The sequence below is a fragment of the Heliconius melpomene genome, chromosome 18 (genome assembly GCF_056956725.1).
Source record: "Heliconius melpomene rosina isolate 202511_hmr_F chromosome 18, ASM5695672v1, whole genome shotgun sequence".
Classification (NCBI taxonomy): Eukaryota; Metazoa; Arthropoda; class Insecta; order Lepidoptera; family Nymphalidae; genus Heliconius; species Heliconius melpomene.
Window position 1 is genome coordinate 11,768,639 of NC_140406.1, and position 21,552 is coordinate 11,790,190.

Below are 21,552 nucleotides of genomic sequence, written 5' to 3' on the forward strand. Positions count from 1 at the left end.
AGTTCCTTAAATTTTCACCTACAAAATATCACAAATCATAATAAAAACTTTCCTGAATCCTATAGTGGTAGGAGCCTCTAGTGGGAGGCTCTACCTTCTCTACTAACCACAGAAAAAGCATAAAAATGAAAAGAACTTTTTAAATACATGCAAAAATATCATTTGAATTAATTTGAAATTCACAACAATCAACACATAGATAATATAAGGTATTATACATAACATCATAGTCATAGCTTTGCGAAATTAAAAATAAATCGTATAGGCTATGGCCGTCGCCGTTCCACATTCGAATGTTCGAAATAATAATTGTATTAAGGAAACATGAACGCGGCGCATGTGTTTGTTTGTTTGTTTACAGTGACGTCATATGTTTATTCTCGCGGGGAACGCGCGGTTGGGTGGAGCTGGCTGGTTATGTGTAATATTTAATCTATGTTTTTTTTTTCATTTTTTTAATTCTGATCATATAAGAAAAGTGTATATTTTTGATTGTAAAAATTATAATATTTCTTCTATTCATTCCATCCAATATTTACGTTTAAGTTTGTGAAAATAAATAATTACCAGTTAAATTACTTCGTTTTATTATGTGTTACGTTTGAACTTTACTACATTATTTATCTGTTAATATTTTATCCTCCTCATCTTTAACAATTATAAGTGAACCTGGTGATAAATGTTTATGTTTTCTATTTTCTTCATATGTTAGTTACTTTATATTACAACCTAAAATAAAGCTGTACCTACGTATATAAGTTAGAAATACCCAAATAAGGATCTCCATTGAGCCATATGTCAAATTCAGTACATTTGACAACACACCTTGCTACAATTCCGTGAATGAACCCAATTAATACATTCATCTTTTGTCTGTAAAGGAGTGCTAAGACATGAGCAATTAAAAACTCCACTTACTTTTAGCGATACTCTATGCCGAGTCGCCCCTTGTTTACACACGCACACACGCACACACCGGCGCGCACGCACACACGGCCGCGCCCGAGCCGCTTATTTAGGTATATTGTTGTTTATTTTATTCGGCGCTATGCTCTACCACGGGGCGAGCCTTTCGACTCAGTTTTAACGCGTACGTTTTATGATACGACAACTTTTAAATGTCCGCCGCTTGTTCTTTTAATTATTTATTATAAATAAATGGGAATTTTGCTAAGAATTTTACATGTTTTAGTCACTGTTGGTGACTGTTAATTTTTTGACAGTCGATGGTTTTTTTTTTCACAAGTCGCGATCTTAAAGTCCCGTGTACTTCGCGAGTCTGTCTCCGCGAATCTTAATAGCAGTTAATCATAGTTTATTTTTACCGCGCAACGTGTGCTAATAATTGTGTAGGGGCCTCGGTGTGTTTCTTTTATTTTGTTCTAGTATTTGATTGGATCGCGAGTTTTGCGGAAGTTGATACGCTACGCTGTGTTATTTGCGAATATTTTTTAACAATTTTTATTATATATTTTTTATTTTTTATTAGGTATATATAGAATTCGTTTGAACGTGTCGTTTAGTGATAGCGGTCGTGTTTTATTTTGGTATTTTTTATCTGTACATTATAAACTAAATTTGGAACATTTTCGAAATGACATAACGATTTGGCGGGAACCCGGTGCGGCCGTTTTTGAGTTCTTGGGTTATGGACAAGAAAGTTTTGAAAAGTGTGCACACATTTGACGAGGCGGAATGTTTTTTCAACGCGTTTTCGAGGCTAAGCGCTAGTTGTTTGAACAAGTGTGTTTTCTAATGGATTTATTTTGAGGTGAGTTTAAATTTACTTGTGTGTTGTAGTGTATTGTTTGCGTGTTGTGTTTTGTGTGCGTGCTCGCGCCGGTGGCGGGAAACTGAATACCTAGCCGATTCTGTGTCTGTGTGAGTGCACACTGTCAGTCGGTCTGTACAAACAATGCGCATGTGTTATACTTATTGTCACTCTATGTAAGGGGGAACGAGGAGGGAGATACTTGTCATGTATTTAGGCGAACACCGAACTGATGTGATGAGTTGACTTTTTAATTTTTTTTTTTTTATTTACATCTTCCGTAAATGGCCATAGAAAAATTATATAGTGCCTCATTTTCCATTATATATAAATCTGTTACATTACAACAATGTAGGGAAAAAACTAAGCAAATTAATTGACATGTTAAATAGCTGTTTTTTTTTCAATTACCTACGTATTTATTTTTCTTTTTTAATTGCGTATTTATTTATACTGTTTTACCTGTATCATTAACTTGGTAACTTAAAAACAAGTTTTTATGATGAAAAGACTATTTTTCATAATTTGCTTATAATTTTCACACGTCAATTTTTGTGCAGTCTAAGAATTACATTAAAGTATATAAATAAAATCTTTTTGTCGTACTTTTTTTACTTCACAATAAAGATAATAAAGTTAATCTTTTATGTTCATGCCGAAAAGTAATTAAAAATATACACAGCAATTAGATGTTTGTAATATGCATAATATACCTATATATAATTATTCAGTTAACATTTTAGCTTAAAACAAATATTTTTTGCACAAAAAAAATTATAGTGATGTAATAACGTTAAATATATCCATGCTTATTTAGGATAATTTTTTGTCCTTGTAAGTAATAGCTTAACGATTATTATCAGTTTATGTTAATTTTCTGTGGAACTAATTAATAATACACCTATATATAAAGGAAGCAGTGGAGGAAAGCCAATTCGGTATCATGTGTTTAAGTAATTTTATTTGTACAGCTTTTTCATTACTTTAGATTATTTTTATATGAAATTATTGAGTTTTTGAGGCTTTCGTAGTGCATGGGCACTAGAGTGCGACTGAAAACGGGACGGTTGTGAGTTCGATTACTACTCGGGGTAACGAAATATTTAATATTTTTACTTCCTCCAAAACGATCTTGAAACATTTTTCTTTTTTTGTAATTGTAAAGACACAGATCACTTCAGGTCTCTACTTTTTAGCAAAATTCATCTTTATGCCACCAAACGACGCGACGGCGTGCAGCCAGTCGTGCCACATGGTCATGAACGACTGTAACAGCGACAGGTTGTGGGGTTCAATTCCCATTTGAGACAATGATATATTTAATATTTTCTTTTCCACACTCTGAAAACTTGTATGACTGAAAACGCGGCGGTTGTTTCGATTCCCAATTGAAGCAATTAAATATTTAATATTTTCACTTCCTCTAAAAATAAAAATCTTTATAAACGCGATTCCCGACTCCATTATTTTTGCCTAATTTGAAAGAGAATTTATATACTGAAAATTGTATAAGAAGCACCTTTGATTATAATATAGTAGCTCCACGCTTTTACCAGTATAGCTGGGTAGACAAAGAGAACCTAGTGTTAAGACACTCCGCAAAGTTAGATATTTTGCCTAATTTTGAAGTCATTAGCGAAAAAAATAAATAAATTAAATATAATCCCCTAATGGCATCAAACGTTTCCGCACTGTTCTATTGCGCTACGATGGCCTTAATTATTAGAAAATCTGGAAAATATATATTATATTGAAGTTTTTTTTTAAATGTACTCAGTAACATAATATATTATGACAGATATCATAAACTTTATGGAAAATTCTAAGAAAATTTGTTATACCTTCCTCTTTCGCGGCAAGGATCAAGTAGCTAGAAGAATAGCTACGATAGAGGTTACCTATTGTTTTATTCATATTTGTAGAAGGGAAACAGTTATAAAATTAACAGCAGAAGTAGAATTAGTAAGAAAGAACACCATGTGTATTTCATAATAATAAGTTGCGAGTTACGTAATTTTGAATCAGTTTCACGCGAAGAGAGAGCTTAGTGTTAAGAATTTACGCTCCACACTCTCCGCCTAATTTTCAATTGTAGATTAGCGGAAATGAACTCCAAGCTTTGTCTACCAAAGCGGAGAAATTTAAATTAATTAAATATATTCATTTCCCAAGAGAGGGTCCAACCTATAACCATAGTGTTACCAACTAGACGCTGTTCCACCCCGCCACTACGGCTTCATAATATTGATTTTATATTAATTTATTTTTGCTATGTTAATTTTCTTATGGCAATAAAAAAATATTAAAGCTAACTCCGATACACGCTGTTTGGGAATCTAGTGTTAAAACACTCCGTTCTCCATTAAGATACTTCGTTGCTCACTTTCCGCCGAATTCTGGAACTCAACGCCGTGCCTGGCCTCGTTACTAGAGCGAATAATTAAAAATATTGAATATATCATTCCCCGAGTGGAATCGAACCCACAACCGACAAGTTTGCTGTCACACACTTGTGCCCATGTGCCACGACGGCGGCTATTATTAAGCTGTAAAAAAATTTCTTTGACACTTTAGTTTTAAAATGTTAAAGGTATTATTCGTTTTTCCTGTAATTATTATTAAAACCCAAGAAAGTACCTACATATTTTTTCTAACGTTAATTAAATATCAAACTATTTTATCTGAATTAACGTGTGAAGAAATCCCACTTGCATCATAATATAAGTATTAAATAGATTTAGAGATTCACAATTAATTTCTTTACATATACAGTTACTTATCTAATCTACTTAATAAAGCTGTGAAAAGTTTTTTTTGAACCATTTTATTTATAATTTCCGCGAAATAATAAACTTATCTAGTTGTTATATTTTTATATGTTATAAAATACTTTAAGTTTGTTCATTTAGCGGCAAAGGCACAAAAGATAATAATTAAAATAATTAAAATTAAATTAATTAAATTACTTATTTGACTAATTAATTCACGCTCTAACACAGCCGTTGCGGGAAATATAATTTTTAATAATAATTTTAATGTTTCAAATTTACATTATCGTCCATTTGATATTCCAGGTGTGTGATTATTTATTTTATTTAAATGATTGTGTTCGTTGAAAACATGTAAAGCAATATGTATCATCTAAGCTCTACAAACCAGCGTTGCCAAATGCCAAGTCTTATTTGAGGGGAAAAAAGGGATTTTTAAATAAAAAGGCGGAATTTTTCACTAAAAAACATAGAAAATATATATGTCTTATTAGGCATTTATTTATTTGTATTGAAAAAAAATCCAATGTTGATATACATAACAATGAAAAAACGTAATTATGCATAAAACAATAACTTTTTGATTTACCATGTAAGGGACTTAATTCTTCAGAGTAGTTATTAATAACTATTTATTATTATTACTTACAAACACTAGTTCATTTTGCTCTGGAATTGTTAGTAACAAATTAAAAAAATTAAGTCAGACTAGCCCACAAAAGGTGGTTCCAAGGAATCGTAAACTTGAATATTTGGTATTAATTTCAGTTAGATATGTCGAGACAAAATATTTGGACAGACGAACAGCAATTGACCCTATAAGTCCATTTATTAATTCTGAAGTAGGTATATCATAAAAGGAAGCAAAGTTGCGGGCGACAACTAGTTATTTATAAAGCTAAGCATATAGCCAATTATAAATAGGTATTTTATTTGAATTAATCTGTTACATATCCTCCAATAAATATTTTTTTATTCATTTATTTATTACATCATAACGTTAGAAACTAGATAATGATCTTTTCATTTTTTTATCTTCGCTTATCTGCCGTACTAGGTGAAGTGATGAGTCACTCTGTTCCTCATTATTCGTTCTTATCGATTTATCGCATAGTGTGGCGGAACCCAATACCTATTTTTTGATTATGGATTTATAATAGAAAGGAAGGGAGAAGGAAATAAAATAATAGAAAAATATGAGAAGATAAGACTCTACTATCATCTGTTGATTACTTTTTAAATATGTTACAAATATAACATACATATGTATATTGTATGCCTAACATAAAAAAAAGTTTGAACTCATCCACTCGAAGCCATTTCTAAAATATTCTATTTAGATATGCTTAATAAAACTGGAAGAAGCAAATAAGGGGAGAGTATAAAAACAAGGGCACTAAGCCCTCATAACTTCCTTTGCGTGTACAAACAAAGTGTTGTGAGAGATTTTGTGATGATTTTGAAATATTTTACTTTGACCAAATATCATTTTTTATTTTGGTTGTGGGTTTGATCTTCATTCGTATCTATTAAAAATATTAGTTTTTAATATTTTGTATGAAATGACCGAAATGATGAATGATTGTAATCGATTGTGTGAAACGTCAAGTTGTGATGTATTTTTAAATGTTTTAACAGTTTTAAGATTTCCGGGTAAATTAATTATCTAAATTATGTATATCTAAATATATATTAATTATTTATCAAAATGATACGTACATATTACTCTCCTTTAAAAAATTAAAGAAAAGAGATATGTAGAAGTGAAGGAAAGCATGTAGAATCTGTTAACACGTGTTTATTTAAACCGATTTCAGCTTTACATTTTTCAAATACCATGACATTATTAATTAATTTTATTTAAATAATGTCAACGTTAGATTGGTGTTGATGTTTTGATACATCTATATATTAAAATTATAATATATAAATATTTATAATAAAATTATAATTTATGCATAAGTCATTAAACTTAATTTCATAAAAGCGTGGATTGAGTATAGTCAAAGGTTTAAATTTTTGAATTGAATATTTACACAACATATCTCGAAATTTTTAATACGTATTTTCATTTTCTCGCTCTGGTAACGTAGGGCGTTGTTGACCCCGCCACTCAACACGCAATGCCTCAAGAATTTGGCGGAACTAGGTTCACAGGTTCCTTTTAGCTACCCTGATATATGCGGGATACACGTTGAAGTTATAAAATAAAATATTTCCCTGCCCTGTCCATCAGAATAGACAAAGCACGACATTCAGTTCCATTCCTTCTGCCAAACCTGAAAATTTAAATTAACGACCACAAATAAATGTCATTTATCGAAAAGATATAATATTCAATTAATTCCTCCCTCTTTAAGCTCAACTGGCACGCTCGACACGCCATATATCAAGAATTCAATTCAATTCAATTTATTCCTTCTTTATATTAGACAAAATAATGATGATAATAATTCAATTCAATTAATAAAACTATGATTTTTTCATTAATAAAAATAGATTACTTAATTATAATTTTTTTTAAAACATTTGATCACTGACGTTAAAAAAGACGACAAACCACCAAAATAATCACATTGACAACATTAGTTGTGATACAAGTTTATTTATAAAGTAATTTGGCAACTATAAAATAGAATTTTATTAGCATAAAATTATACTTTCTGCAAAATAGCCTTGAAAAATTACCGCTTCTGGCATACACGTGCTAAAATTTTAATCATTTTTTTTATAATAACGGATTAATGTAAATTTATTAATATGTAAATTTGTAATATTTATAATAAATAGGTATAAATATTGCAATTTTGCATAATATAAATTTAAAACTATTTGTTTTATTATTTCAAACTTCAAGCCGTCGTGGTGCAGGTGTGGGTTCGATTCCCACTCGGAGGAATAAAATGTTTAATATTTTCATTTCCTCGCTCTGGTAACGAGACCGAGGTGGCGTAGAGTTCCGCCACTCAACAACGCAACGCCCCAAGAATTCGTGAAAAGTGGGGAATGGAAGTGTCTTAATGGGTTCACAGGTTCCCTCTGTCTATCCTGCTATGTACAAGACATAGCGAGAAGCCAAAAAAATAAAAATACTTAACAGATTCTAATGCGATTTTCCCTAATAGACAGAGTGCTTATGGGAAAGGTTTATTAAAGGATAAGAATGCTAGTAGTATATTGTCATTGAGTAGGGTCTATCACGTGCTGTTCATAAAAAGGTATAAACTATAATCATTACTTCAGGTGGAATTCGATCCCACAATCTTTACTTTTGACTTGAAATCAGATACATCTCAACTACGCCACACTATCACCGTAATGATCTTAGCAAATAGCGTAAACTAATATTCTAATCAGTTTGATAAGAATGATAATAAAATTAAATAGATGAATTAAATGTAAAAAATTAAAATTATATCTGAATATAATAATAATAAAAAAATATATTAAACTTTATCTTTTTGAACATACTAAAAACTGTAAAAAAAAACTTATGACTATTGACTGTAAAAAACTGTAAAAGAAATTTTATCTATTTAAATAAAATTAAATAATTTATTTCTTCGAGTGGGAATCGAATCCATAACTATCGAATTTACAGTCGTCGCTCTATGCATCTGTACTGCGACGCCCTTAATATAGCACAATATTCTAAATTATTGTGAAATTCATATAATACTGTCGTAAATCTGTGTTATCTTAGTTATCTTTAGAATCGGTATCATACCATGACTGTACAGTATAGAACCATGTATTTACCATGTTTGTTTTTTGTTTGTAAGAACAAATACTGACTAAAGCCGTTAGATATGTTGAGTAAACTTCCTGGTTAAAATAAGGAGAATTTTTTAACGTGTTTTGTTTAATATAAGTCGAAAGTTACATCGTAAAAGGTAAACGTAAGCTATTTTTGGTGTATGTATGAATGAAGACAGTTTGTGTTTTTTAATTTTCTCGTATTAAAAACTTAAGAGCTAGTAATCATGAAAATGTATCGTTATTAGCTTATATTGCATAAAAGCAAGTGCCATTCGTAAAAGAAGAATATTTCAAGACAAGAAGAAACTATTTTTGTGATTTAGTTTGAAATAGTTATAAGATTATTTTTAAGAATTCTTGTTTAAAATGGCACGCTTTATTTTTGGATAGATGAGAAAATATGTCTACGATTCTTCATGTAATCGTCAAATGAGTTCTCTTTATGTGGATGCATAGAGTAAAACAACAACAAACGTGTTGTCAACATTTTACCTCAATAAGTTCCAAATTCCCAGTCTTCCCCTATTAGCGAACTATAATCAAATATTCATATCATATAATCAAATTTGAACTATTAACCCTTTAGTGTTGCAAGCAGTAAAGTTTCTTAGGCGTTTTACTCTTTTCCATATAAATAATTTTAGGCAACTTAGCAACAAACAAAGAATTAATATTTCGAAGTGCGCGTAGGCGTGACGAGCGATAGCGTTATCGGCCGAGCCTTGCAAAAATACAACAAATATTTAGTAGGTACCAGTGTATGCAACAGTCACTGTTGTTTACCTGTATTGTTCAAAACATTTTTCTATTACCTTTTTTTCTTCTTGATTGTATTTGTACCTATATATAGGTACTCAAGAGAAACTATATAAATATGTCTTTAGTTTTTTTTCGATGTAAGTAATAATCTCCCTTCTGACTTTAAACAATTATATTTTTTTAATGGACTTGGTGTAGTTCGTAATTTCATTTGCGTGGACTACAAAACGTACATAATATCCAGTTTTTACCCCCCAATAAGGCATCTTAGTAATTTCGGGACATGCTCCCATAGAGCTTCCCTATATTAGAAACCATAAAAAATTTTAGAATGTTATATATATTTATACTTGTATACCTAGATATAATTCGCTGTACAACACAAGCAAATAATGAATGAATGAGATTCTTTATATTTTTAATAAAGTAACCAAAAGGAACTTCTTTACTATTACCAGGTTTTGTTATCCGTCTAAACAAAGAAACCAAATTTACAGTCAAAGTTTGACATGTTCAAACATGTTCTTGAAAAAAAATCCTCATTCGTTACAGCCCACTACTGGACATAGGCACCTCCCAATGATATATAATCTGCCTGCTTGATATACTTAAGATTCTATCTTAGAACCACAGTGTGTTATTAGAACAAAAACAACATACAACTTTATTTTGTAGGTTAAGGTCAAAATTCATGAAAACGAAGAGCTCGCAAGCTTAAGAGTAGATATCAATATTAATATTTTGCGTATGCTAGTAACCAACTACCACGAAATTGCGACTTGCCACTGATAAAACAAAACAACCTAAATATAATAGCGGCCTCGAATTCTAAATAAATGGCTATCTACTGTACTTCCGACCTCGTTATATATCCTAAGCATTTGTACAGACAACATTTTATTTTGTAGTAATTCCGTGTAAATAAATTGGACTTAGCTGGATTTGAATCCCGTAACATCATTAATGTGATAATACTATTACTAACAACTTTAGGGTTTATTTCATTGGTCGTTACGACCATATGATGTGGAAGATTTTTGTTTACGCTTGCCTTAGGAACCGTATGCTGTAATAGTGTTCATTACTCCCTAGGATCTGCATGCGGGGTACGTCTTTTACCTTTTCACGCATGCCATGCCATAGAGACCGTGTCACGCTTTTTTTCACACCAAGCCCTATTTGCCATTCAATTCTTGGAGCATTGCATATTGAGTGGCGAAACTGAACGCCGCGGTTTGCCTTGTTACTAGATCACTCTAGTATCTACGAGGGGCATTCAAAAAGTAAGTTTCGCTGGTCTGGCATTTTTTATGAGCACCATGTAGCGGGCTCACACTGAACATAGTTTCAGTTCTGGGTCTACTGGTAAGATCGGCACCGATATTGATGACCAAAAATAGTTTTTTTAGCAGTCTATCCTTGATAACAATGGAGGTATCATTGGAAAACGTGTCCAATTTTGAATTGCGTGCAGTTATTCGATTTTTTACTGCTAAAGAACTAAATGGAAACGATATTCACAGTAAATTAGTGCAAGTTTACGGTGACAACTGTATGAGTGTGCAAATGTGCGACGATGGCGTACGATGAACAGCGCGCAGGACGGCCAAAAACAGCCACTACGGACGGAGCTATCGATGCCGTTAAAAAAATCATTCAAGATGAAAGACGACTGACTATTGATGATATTCTTGATTGATTCCTTCTGATATGAGATTTGCCGAACTTCAATCTTTACAATCTTCAAAGATAAACTGGGTCACCGCAAAGTGTGTGCAAAACAGGACACGTCTTTTTTAAGGAAGGTTTGCTTAAACTTCAACACAGGCATGAAAAACGTATCCAAGTCGAAGGCGACTATGTAGAAAAATAGTTTATGTTTCAAATAACAAATAAATATGCGTTTTTTAACCTAAAAATTGTTTTTAACATCATTTAAAAAATAGGGAAACTTACTTTTTGAATGCCCCTCGTATATCTGGGAAATATTTCATTCTCCCGAGTTGAAATCGAACCCATAATGGTCGCGTTAAGTTTACACGTTTGTGCTTCTGTGCCACTAGTAAAAAAAAACAATAAAAAAACATATTTAAATTTGAGACTTAGATCCGATAGCGGATGCGATATATAACTAAATTTACTGGATGACGCATATAGGGTCCCGTTTGTAAAACGTAAACAGCAACAACAATACTACTTCTTATCAATATCAATATTTTATGTTTAAAATATTATTTATTCGATATTATTTATAACTACAGTTTAAATAATAATTCGTGGTTGGAACACGCAGACGCCATTAATGGATAACTGATGTTATTTTTTTTAACTTCAAGCTGTGTTCCGCATACAGCAGTGTAGGAAGAGGGGTCCTAATGTCGTTATTTACCTTCCACCGAATTTTTGAGACATTTGCATGTTGCGTCGCCACTCAGTACGCAAATGTCTCGAAAATTCCGCGCCGCCTACGGTGGTAGTTCAACGGCGCCTATTCTTACGAACGAGAATCGTAGCCACAACCTTTGCGGTTACAGTCAGACGCTGTGCCGCTGCGCCATCATAGCTATTTTTTTATGTTTCATGAAACATTTATAGGACAAAATTTAAAATATCGCTATATTATTCAATTGGACTTACAAAGAGAAAAAAAAACCTTTTAAAAGAAATATAAAGTTGAGAGCAAAGTAAAGTTGCTGACAAAGACACTGTGTATGAACCAGTATAGACAAAACAAAAATCCCGACTGCATTAATATATTCGGTAACATTAGCGTCATCAAAACAAATCCGACCACCTATCATAATCAGTTCACCGATTTAAAAGTTAAAAGAGAACAAACGAACGGACATACATAGCATACGCGCTAAAAACCTAACTTTACTTTTTGCTTCGCCGCAATCGGGTAAAAAATAAAGAATATAAATAACTCTTAAACCTGGATTTAGTATAGACATAAGAACTATCTACTATATAATTATGTACTTTCCAAACGTTCTTATCAATACAAACTGTTTGTTTGTGAACTTGTTGGTATGACGTAAATGTCGCTGTCCTTGTTCAATATAGAGTGTTAAAGAAAGATAGCTGTAGATAATTTAGTTAAAGAAACAGAGCCTCCCGTAGTACTATAATATTCTGTTTACAATTTATATATCTATCCAAAACATGATAATATGGTTTTTTTTATTTAATTTATGAAATAGCTAAACTTTCGAATTATACTTTTTATCTATAATTATAATTAAAAAAAAGTAAATTATGAAATCGTTTGTTTTTTGCCGTGGTAACACGACAAAGCGTAGTCTATCAACACAGAATGACTAGAAAGTTGGGCCGAAAGTGGGGAACGGAGTCTCTTAACACTAAGTTTTCTCTGCATGACCGCTGGATCCTGATAATGTAACAAAACCAGCTACATATTCAGGAAACAGCGTAGAGCTGAAAAAAATGTCTGAATTCGAACCAGCGTTTTTACATACTGAAGGTACTATAATAAGTGTTAAGTACTAGGTGGTACTTACATAAGAAAAATGCAACGAAAATCAAAAGAATATGAGGAAAATATGATAATTCATAGTGTAAACGTTTTTCTTGTGAAATAATAGAAGGAGAAACGTATTCCGGTTCAGAATCAAGATATGTCTTTGTTTACTTAAAGATAGTGAGTACTTGCAAACCTGCACGCTTAAACCTTTGTGTTAGTTATAGAGGCGTGTTCATATTGTTTATTTGTAATTGTATTTAATGGAGTTATTTCTTACTTTTTTTCTTATAACCTGGAGGTTTTTCAGGTTAGGTCCCTGATATTTAGGTCATTCAATCATTTTCTAGAGGCCTTCGTGGTTGAACGACACAGTGACTGACCGTGTATAAGGCAGTTGTGGGCTCGATTCCCACTTGCCACGTAAGTTGGGAGGACGAGAAGTTGTAGGGAAAGGAGTGTCTTAACTCTAGGTTCCTTCTGCCTACCCTGCTAAAGCTAAAGAGATAGAGAGTAAAGTTAATATTGTCTATACTCTAAATTAAAAGTGATCATTATGAAACAATCGTAACGTGTTGTTTTGTACTTGTATACATAATTACATGTACCTACTGTATCCATAGTTAAGAAAGGTGAGCCATTTTCCCATCGCTCATTGTTTTTCAGTTAACAAATAAACATTGCGTAAGGTAACTTGAGAATTGAGATTTTGTACTATGTTATATACTAGTGGACTACAAAGACTTCGTTTGAGTATATCTAGATTATGATTAGAATTTCTTTGTAAAATAAAAACTTAAAAAGACAGTGCCGTAACATTAAGTTATATTTATTTTTTTATTTTTACCAAATTCCATCGCGCTTTATCTTGCTAGAGCTAGGAACTGAAATTATTAAATATTTCCTTTCCTCGTTTTTCATTTTCATTTCCCCGGAATTGAACTCACAACCTGTTGTGATTGCAGTCGCATGTATGTTCCCCTGCACCACAACTAGCTTCAAATTTGGTATATTTATACAGATAAAAAAATAAATAAAGTATAGTGCGATATTTACAAATTTACACAGAAAAATCAATTAAAACAACAATAAACAATACAAACAGGGTAGCAATAAAAATAATTGAAAAGGGGTGGTAAAATACAATTTTCTTATAGTACCAAATCAGGATAGACCGAGGTGATTGCCAAGTAGTCAATCACCTCGGTCTATCGAAGTTCTAACAGCTCACAGCATAGTTCTTCGGTTTTATATTCTCTTCATACTTTGATATTGATAGTTGTATTAAATCCTACAATAACATTTTTATATTTATGATTCATATTAGGCAAAGAACGATGGAAAGGGCTTTCGGCCACTCAACACACAATGCGTTGAAAATACGGCGGAAAGTGGAGAACGGAGTGTCTTAACACTAGGTTCATAGGTGAAGTCAAAAAAATGTTATGGGACGTCTATCACCCAATTCACAATTTTGTAACACAAATCAGAGAAAGGATGATTAGGGCCATGTTTTCAGGTTCGATTGAGAAATCTTCTAGATTTAACATTTCGAATCCAGTTCTTATATGGATTATAAGAAGTAAATTTTTGGATTAGCTGATAATTACGGTTACGGAAATAAATTTTTTTTAATGGTATAGTTTTTGTTTATTTTTTATTTTGGATTTTTTTATTTATATTACGAAGTTCCATAACATCGCTGGTTCCAACTATCCCATAATATGGTGACGTTTCGAATTTAAACAAAATATTTAGAAAATATAAGATCAACTTTGCTTATCATTATCGCTGTAGTTTTATATTTTTTTATTCGCAAACAACTATTTAGATTACATAAACAAATGATAAGATTATGAGGTTTTTAAATAAACACACTTTTTATCTTTAGTATTGTAAAAACAATTTGTACGGGAATGTATGTCAGATATGTTTGGAGGTTATTTGTTATATTTTAGCGACTGGTTTAATTTTATTTTTATTTTTTTAGCTTAAGATGTATCCTGCATAGGAGGGTAGGTAGAGGGAACCTGATGACCTAATGTTAAAACACTCCGTTCCCATTAAGATCTCAGTCAGTATCTATAACCTCAAGTTATTGGCATTTGAGCACGTGGCCGAATCTGCGTGAAAACCCAGTCAATATAAAATTAAATATGTTATAAGTTGTATTATAACCCATGATACGGTACTAATGTCTAAAAATAACATAACGGACAATGTACATATATATACAACAAATACTTATGAATATTCAGCTGGCGCTATTTGTCTTGCTTATTTGTTACTTATTATTTGCCAAAGTTTCTTTTATTTTACTTTCATAACGGATGGTTGTTTAAATAGCAATATTATTTATAGTTATGTAAATAGTTGTTTTATGTTTTAAAAGAAAATCTAGGTCGAGACAGACGGAGAAGTCATTAAAAACGCTGTCTAAGATTAACTGCACGTCTTATTTCTAGCAGAGCAGTCAGCATGAGCAAGGTCCCAAACTCTGCGGTTTCTCCTTAGTTATTTCGTCTCGTCCACTGTTTTCAATCTTCTCTTGGAGGATTGTCCTCATGCTTTTTACCTGACCTTCTTACAGTACCACTACACTGCCTTCTTTGTAGCTTTCGTCACTTATCGTCTCGACGTGTCCCTGAACACGTTCTTCTTTATTTTTATTGTGACAACCTGTGTATTTCTATATTGCGGATTCTGTCAGCTATGCTGACACCATATCCTACGATTCTTTACTGTTAATTCAACGCATATTTTATATAAATATATTTGGAATTTCAGTCTACAAACCGCTTATACGGTAAACGTTTATTATAACCATCTAAAACTCTTAGGTTATTAGGTCATAAGTTAACATTATTAAAATTCTAGGTAGTTACGCCTAATTGTACAGTTTGCTCTAAATTCATAAATAGAATAATTACAAAGGCCTATGTAATTTTTATTTATTCGTCATATTTTTTTTATCCTCCCAATTTTCCCAGTTTGGGTTAAACAAATCTGGTTATAGGTCAAGATCATTTAGTTTTTCATTCTTAGATTTCACAAGACTATATGTGGTTAGGTAAGTTCTATCATCCAAAATATTCCTGCATAACAGAATAGGCAGAGGGAACGTAGTGTTAAATCGCTCCATTTCCACTTTCTGTCTAACTTTTCGAGACATTGTGTGTTGTATGTTGGAGCTCAACACTGCGTAACTGAATCCAAAAGGCAACGTTCCTAAAGCCTAAGCACAACAAATCATTGTTTAAACCAATCGTAAGTACATTCATAATGAACACAACCTGTATATACTTACAGTACATGCATACACACACAACAGCACGTTCACACAAAATAAACCAGGAAACGTCTAGCGAAAAACAAACAAGGGCTTTTGTTCTGTAAACAATTGAGCAACAGGCGTGACGGTGAATAACCAAAGTGTTGCTTCAGGCCACATGGTATAGATGGCAGTGATGCTTAGATTTTAGTTGTGAAAGATATAGATAGATGGCGTTTAATAGATGTTAAACGTATTTTTTTAAAATAATTTTAATGAATAACACAAAAACAGGCAATAAATTTTAGTAAATTTAATTATTTTAAATGTGGTTTGTGTTTTTCCGTGTTAGGAAATGTACATATGAGGTTATACTTTTAGAAAACGTTACGGCTGGAGCATAATTTGAAATTATTGTCATACAAAAATAATTATAAATTATATATATTTATGGAAAATAAAAATGTTTCTTCTCGTGTCCTATATCAGATAAAAATCAATGCTATTCATACTGAGTAATGAAAGAATGATTTTATAAATACATATTTATGAATTATGTTTATTTTATAAATAATTCAAAATTATAAAAGTACGTATTTAATTGCTCGATAAGGCTATGCAAAAAAAGTATTAAATTAGATCAGAAGTAATGGGCGATAATTATATAAACTAGTGCCCTCTAGTTTCACTTTCTAAAGTTCACGATCAAAATTTCTTTGCTGTAACTTTAACCATTTTATTTCAACGAAATAGCAGTAACGTAGAACTATAGGCAAAAAGTAGAGCCACCAAGCATATATAATTAAATCGGAAAGTAAACAGCGAAATGATGTGTGGGGAACGTAGTGTTCTAACACTAGGACTCATATTCCCTCTGCTTGTTATTTACTTGCGAGATACAGCGTGAAGGTTAAAAAAGAAAGCGGAATAAACTCTACCTGCGAATATAAAAACATAACGTGATAGATTGCTTTAATTGAATTCTCAAATTTATTATATGAAAATTTCTATAGTTTAAAAAACTAATATAATGAGATGAGATTTTCCAAATTTCACGATGAAACAATTATTTTGTAATGATTGTTGTTTAAAAGAAAAAATGTAGATGTCATTAATTTAAATTTAAAAAATAATTACGGCACAGAATATATTAAAACATATACCTACATACTATGTAGTTATACCTGCACACATATGCATATAGGTCATTGCTACTGGTCACTAATGTACCTAGTAAATTTTCGTTAGAGGATTAGGTTTCGCCTTGTTTACTTTTGCCATATGTATTGTTTAGAAAATCTTGGCACCAACGTGTCATGTAACTGGGGATCGGGTGACAGCCAAAACAAGAGCTGTTAATGCAAATAATGGATATAGACTTTTGTTCACTCCTAATTTAGACATAGAAGTATATCAGGAATAGCAGAATAAGCTAAATTGTAGTTTTTTTTTTTCAAATTTTTAGGGTAAGATTGAGTGTAAAAAAAGAAAATTCCACAAATTTTTATTTTCGAATGTTAATTGTTGGTAATTTGTTACGTTTCAAAATAAAAACAATTTGCAAAATGATTTTGGTGATTTAATCGGTATCCTAAATAACGAAACGAACGTAGACCGCAATTTATTAAATCAAAATATAAAACAAATGAAATATCTAAAAGTTAATATCGAAAATTCAACCAGATATCAAAAATTGCTTATATATTTTAAAAACCAATATAATTAAAGTAAGTTTCAATTAAAAATATACAAAACTATTGATATTATTTACTATTTTCTAATTAAAAATATCCTCTTCTTGCATAGGCTTCAAAATAATACGTTCCTAATTTAATTTAAGGGTATCCCATAAATTTTATAGGTCCATAATACATTTAAAGGTTTGTTTACACAAATATAAAAAATCAAGCTGTATTTTGTTTAATATCCACGAACATCTGCTTACAGAGAACTAACAAAAACACTTTCGTTCTAAGATATAAAGTCGATTTTAGTCCAGCAATTGACAAGCTAAGCCATTTCATATCGTTAAGTTTACCTACTTGAAGCCGCAGCTACTGGCAGCAAAGTTTATTATTGTTTTTCTATACTGTTACAGATTGTATTCAAAACATAAGAAGGCGTACGCTTCAGTCATTTCAAGAGTATATGCGAGGGGTGTCGCAAGGAGCTACACTTGGTCACAAACTATTCAACTTATTACAGACTATAAAAGTGAAGTGATTGAAAATATTTTGACATTTGTGATATCTGGATGTGTCTCCAACGGGACGACGATGGTGATTACATAAATGAGGCGGTAAGCATAGATTTGAATTATTTATTACTAGTATTAAAAATCATAATAACCTAAAACTATTTAAAATAATTTACTTTGCTTATGTAAGTCAAAAGTTTACATTTGCATTATAGAAAAAACGATAATGATTCAAATATTTAAAAAAAAAACTTATAATTAGAAAAAATAAAGGTGTCGGCTTTTATCTTATAAAAATAGCAAAAAGTCGTACTAATTGGCAGATATATCACGATTATGTTTAAAACCGAGTTTTTAGGCGTGATTATATAAATTAATTATTATTCAAAATTAATCACTTTTTGTCCACTGACACTTCCCCACACCGCTCTCTTTAAGCGGTAAGTGCGTATAAAACATTAAATCTTTTTTATTATTATGTTACGTTTATTCTCGTTCCCGTAACTCGTGCCCCAATGCTACGAGTACATGCCAAATTTTAGCGTTCTACGCCGCGTAGTTCCGGTTGTGCGTTATCTTTTGTTTATCAGTCAATCTGAAACGGAAGAGTTTTGTATATTTTAATTAATTTAAATTATATTTTAAGTTAATATAACGGTCCTTATATGAGACAGTTGCGGCGCAGGGATACAAGCGTGTTAGTGGAAAACGCGACGTTTGTGGGTTCGATTCCCACTAGGGGAAATGAAGTGTTTAAAATTTTCGTCGACAATTCGGCGGGAACTGTAGTGTCTGAATAGGAATGGAGTATCTTAAGCTTAATGCACGCTGTATCCCGCGTACAGCAAGGTAGGCAGAGGAAACCTAGTGTTAAGACAAGAGTGTCTTCCCCACTTTTCTCGAAATTTTTCGAGGCATTGCGTGTTGAGTGGTGAAACTCAATGCCGGGGCGTTGCCTTCATGCCAGAGCTAATAAATAAAAGTAGTAAAGAAATAATAATTCATTTACTCGAGCCGGGAATCGAAGCCGTCGCATTACAGTCTCACCCTTGTGCCCCTGTGAAACGATTGATTACTGATTACAAACTAGGTAGGTTAGGGCAGGTAGCTTACTAAGCTCAATCTTAAAAAATATAATTTCATTTGTGTAAGCACAATATACTGTTTAACCGTAAATAAAAAAAAATGAAATATTTAATTAGGCCTCTAAAAGCATTTTAGAAATATCAATAAATAAATTAAAACACCAAATATGTATATATAATAAATCAATTCTTGAGGTATTGCATTTTGAGTGCAGGAACTTAATATCCCTTTGCCTTGTTACCAGAGAGAAAAAATAATAATATTAAATATTTCATTCCTTCGAGTGGGAATCGAACGCACAACCGTCGCCACGACGGCCTTAAACTAGTATAAGTAGTTTCAATAAATAAGCATAAAATGTGGATAGCAAGAATAAATTTTTATTCATGCTCCTTGTAATTATGCTTTGCTTTCTTATCTATTACGGAATAATAAGCACTTATTAGAGGCTAGATATGTATATATGTATGTTTATATGCAAATGTTTTTTTTAATTTTTTTTTGTGTATATTTTTTTATAATTTTTGCGTTAATTATTAGTATTTTTGCTGTTGCTAGCCTCATATTTTGTAAAGTTTCCTTGACTCGTTACAATAGTGGGCGGGTATACACTGTTTGAAATATATAGCAGGGTAGGCAAAGAGAATGATGACACTTCATTCACTGATGTTTGTACAATTCGTCGTTGAGTTCCGATACTCAGTACACAATTACAAACATTATGTAACCTCTTGAGTATCGAAACTCAAGAGGTTAGACTCAGACATACTCAGAGAGAGAAGGGTATCGGGCGGTATTGGTATCTGGATCTCCATGTAGTTCCAGATGCTAAATGAAAGGCGTTAGTGAATATTTTTTATAGGTGTTTTATGTAGGCAGAGGAAAAGTGAGGACATAGTATTATGACACTTCGCTTCCATCAAGACACTTCCGTTCACCACTTTGCGTTGAATTCTGGATGCATTTTTATTATTGATTCAAAACTATGGTTAGAAATTGCATATAAAAATATATATATACAATAAAACGTATACAAAAGTATGGCAATACGGATGTTATAAATATATCTATTAATAATATTGTAATCTCTTAATTGACTGACTCATCAATGGATAGTTTAAATAAATAATATGAGCTTAGAATTTGATCTAGTACAATGTTATGTTATTAATTTACGGATGTTATATCTCATTAAGTCGATAACTATAATATTAAATAAGTATTTGCAATTTTCGAAATATTACAAGAAATTAAATAAAAGTTTCTAAATTGTATGTCTCCATACATTGACATTATTTAATATCCATATAATTTATTTTTTCTTTGTTTTTATGGCAGCAAATGAGCGATTTAACAAATGAATGAAAATATAATTATTATTAATCTTTACTTTTCGCCATTTTTACATATTTAAAATAAAAGTGTTCAACAAAATAACCGGATACATTTATTTTTGTATATTTTAGTATTCAAAAATATATTTTTGAAAGCCATCGTTTCGAACATTTTATAGTGTCTCCTACATGTCACCAAGGTGTACTATAAACCATACATTTTTACCATATTCTTAAACTTGTTTGTAAAACAGGCTAGAACTTGTAAAATTATAAAAGTATTTGTAACCCTCATTAGAAGCTATATTTCACTTACATTCGAAGACATTGCCTGCTGGGTGGCGGTACTCAGCGACGCGCTTACCAGAATGGAAAGAAGAAAGAAAGAAGAGGAAGAAGGCACAATGAAAAAAATTAAATACAATCATATCCTTACGTGAGATCGAACTCATACTCATCATTCTTACAAGCCTTTCGACTGGGAATAAGAAGAATTTTATAGTTTTATGTGATATTTGCCCTATATAAACAAAAGATCAAGGTTGATTTTGACAAACTATATACATGTATAAATAATCATCGCAAAATCTATCAACCTGAAAGGTCATTGAATCATTAAAAACCTACACGTGTAAGCTGTAAAGCTTATAAATTTGTAAATATTTATTTTATTATATTGTCTAGATATTAAATAATTTAGCATTTTATAATACTTAGTTATTATCTTTATATATAAAAAAGAATCGTCGTATACCTAACTTCGTAACGACTGCAGTTAATTAGATAATTCTTTTTTTGTTATTTTCGTTATTGTCAGGACAAGGTTTGTGTACTTAAATTAAAAAATTAATACTAATTATTTGTATTTAATCAATGTTTTTCTAATTTAGTTTTTTTTTAATTGTATGTAGGCGATGCCACGAACAAAAGCTAGTAAATATAAAAAAAATACACAGAATTCTATAATAAGCATATATAAGCATTTCAGTTATTAATTTTAAGGATTTTACTTTTAGTATTTAACATGGATTCTCGGAGATATTTAAAAAATACATGCCGACTGTTGGGTCTCTCCTAGTGATTGGTTTCCTCAACATTCCTCGATAATAGGCCTTTCGTAACGTAC

General features: G+C 31.4%; 1 protein-coding gene across 9 annotated transcripts in view; it reads left to right on the forward strand.

The window, feature by feature from the left end:
* Nucleotides 1-1,035: 1,035 nt before the first annotated feature.
* Nucleotides 1,036-21,552, forward strand: part of FoxP (forkhead box transcription factor P) — a 57,800-nt gene continuing 37,283 nt past the window's right edge. For 4 of the 9 annotated variants that reach the window (XM_085201746.1, XM_085201747.1, XM_085201745.1 and 1 more), the window contains exons 1-2: nucleotides 1,037-1,771; nucleotides 17,908-18,108. In XM_085201746.1, the coding sequence (XP_085057872.1) occupies nucleotides 18,064-18,108 (45 nt within the window). In that variant the 5' untranslated portion in view covers nucleotides 1,037-1,771; nucleotides 17,908-18,063. Of the gene's footprint in view, nucleotides 1,772-17,907; nucleotides 18,109-21,552 lie in introns of all 9 variants that reach the window. The other 5 variants (XM_085201743.1, XM_085201744.1, XM_085201742.1 and 2 more) reach the window with 5 other exon arrangements.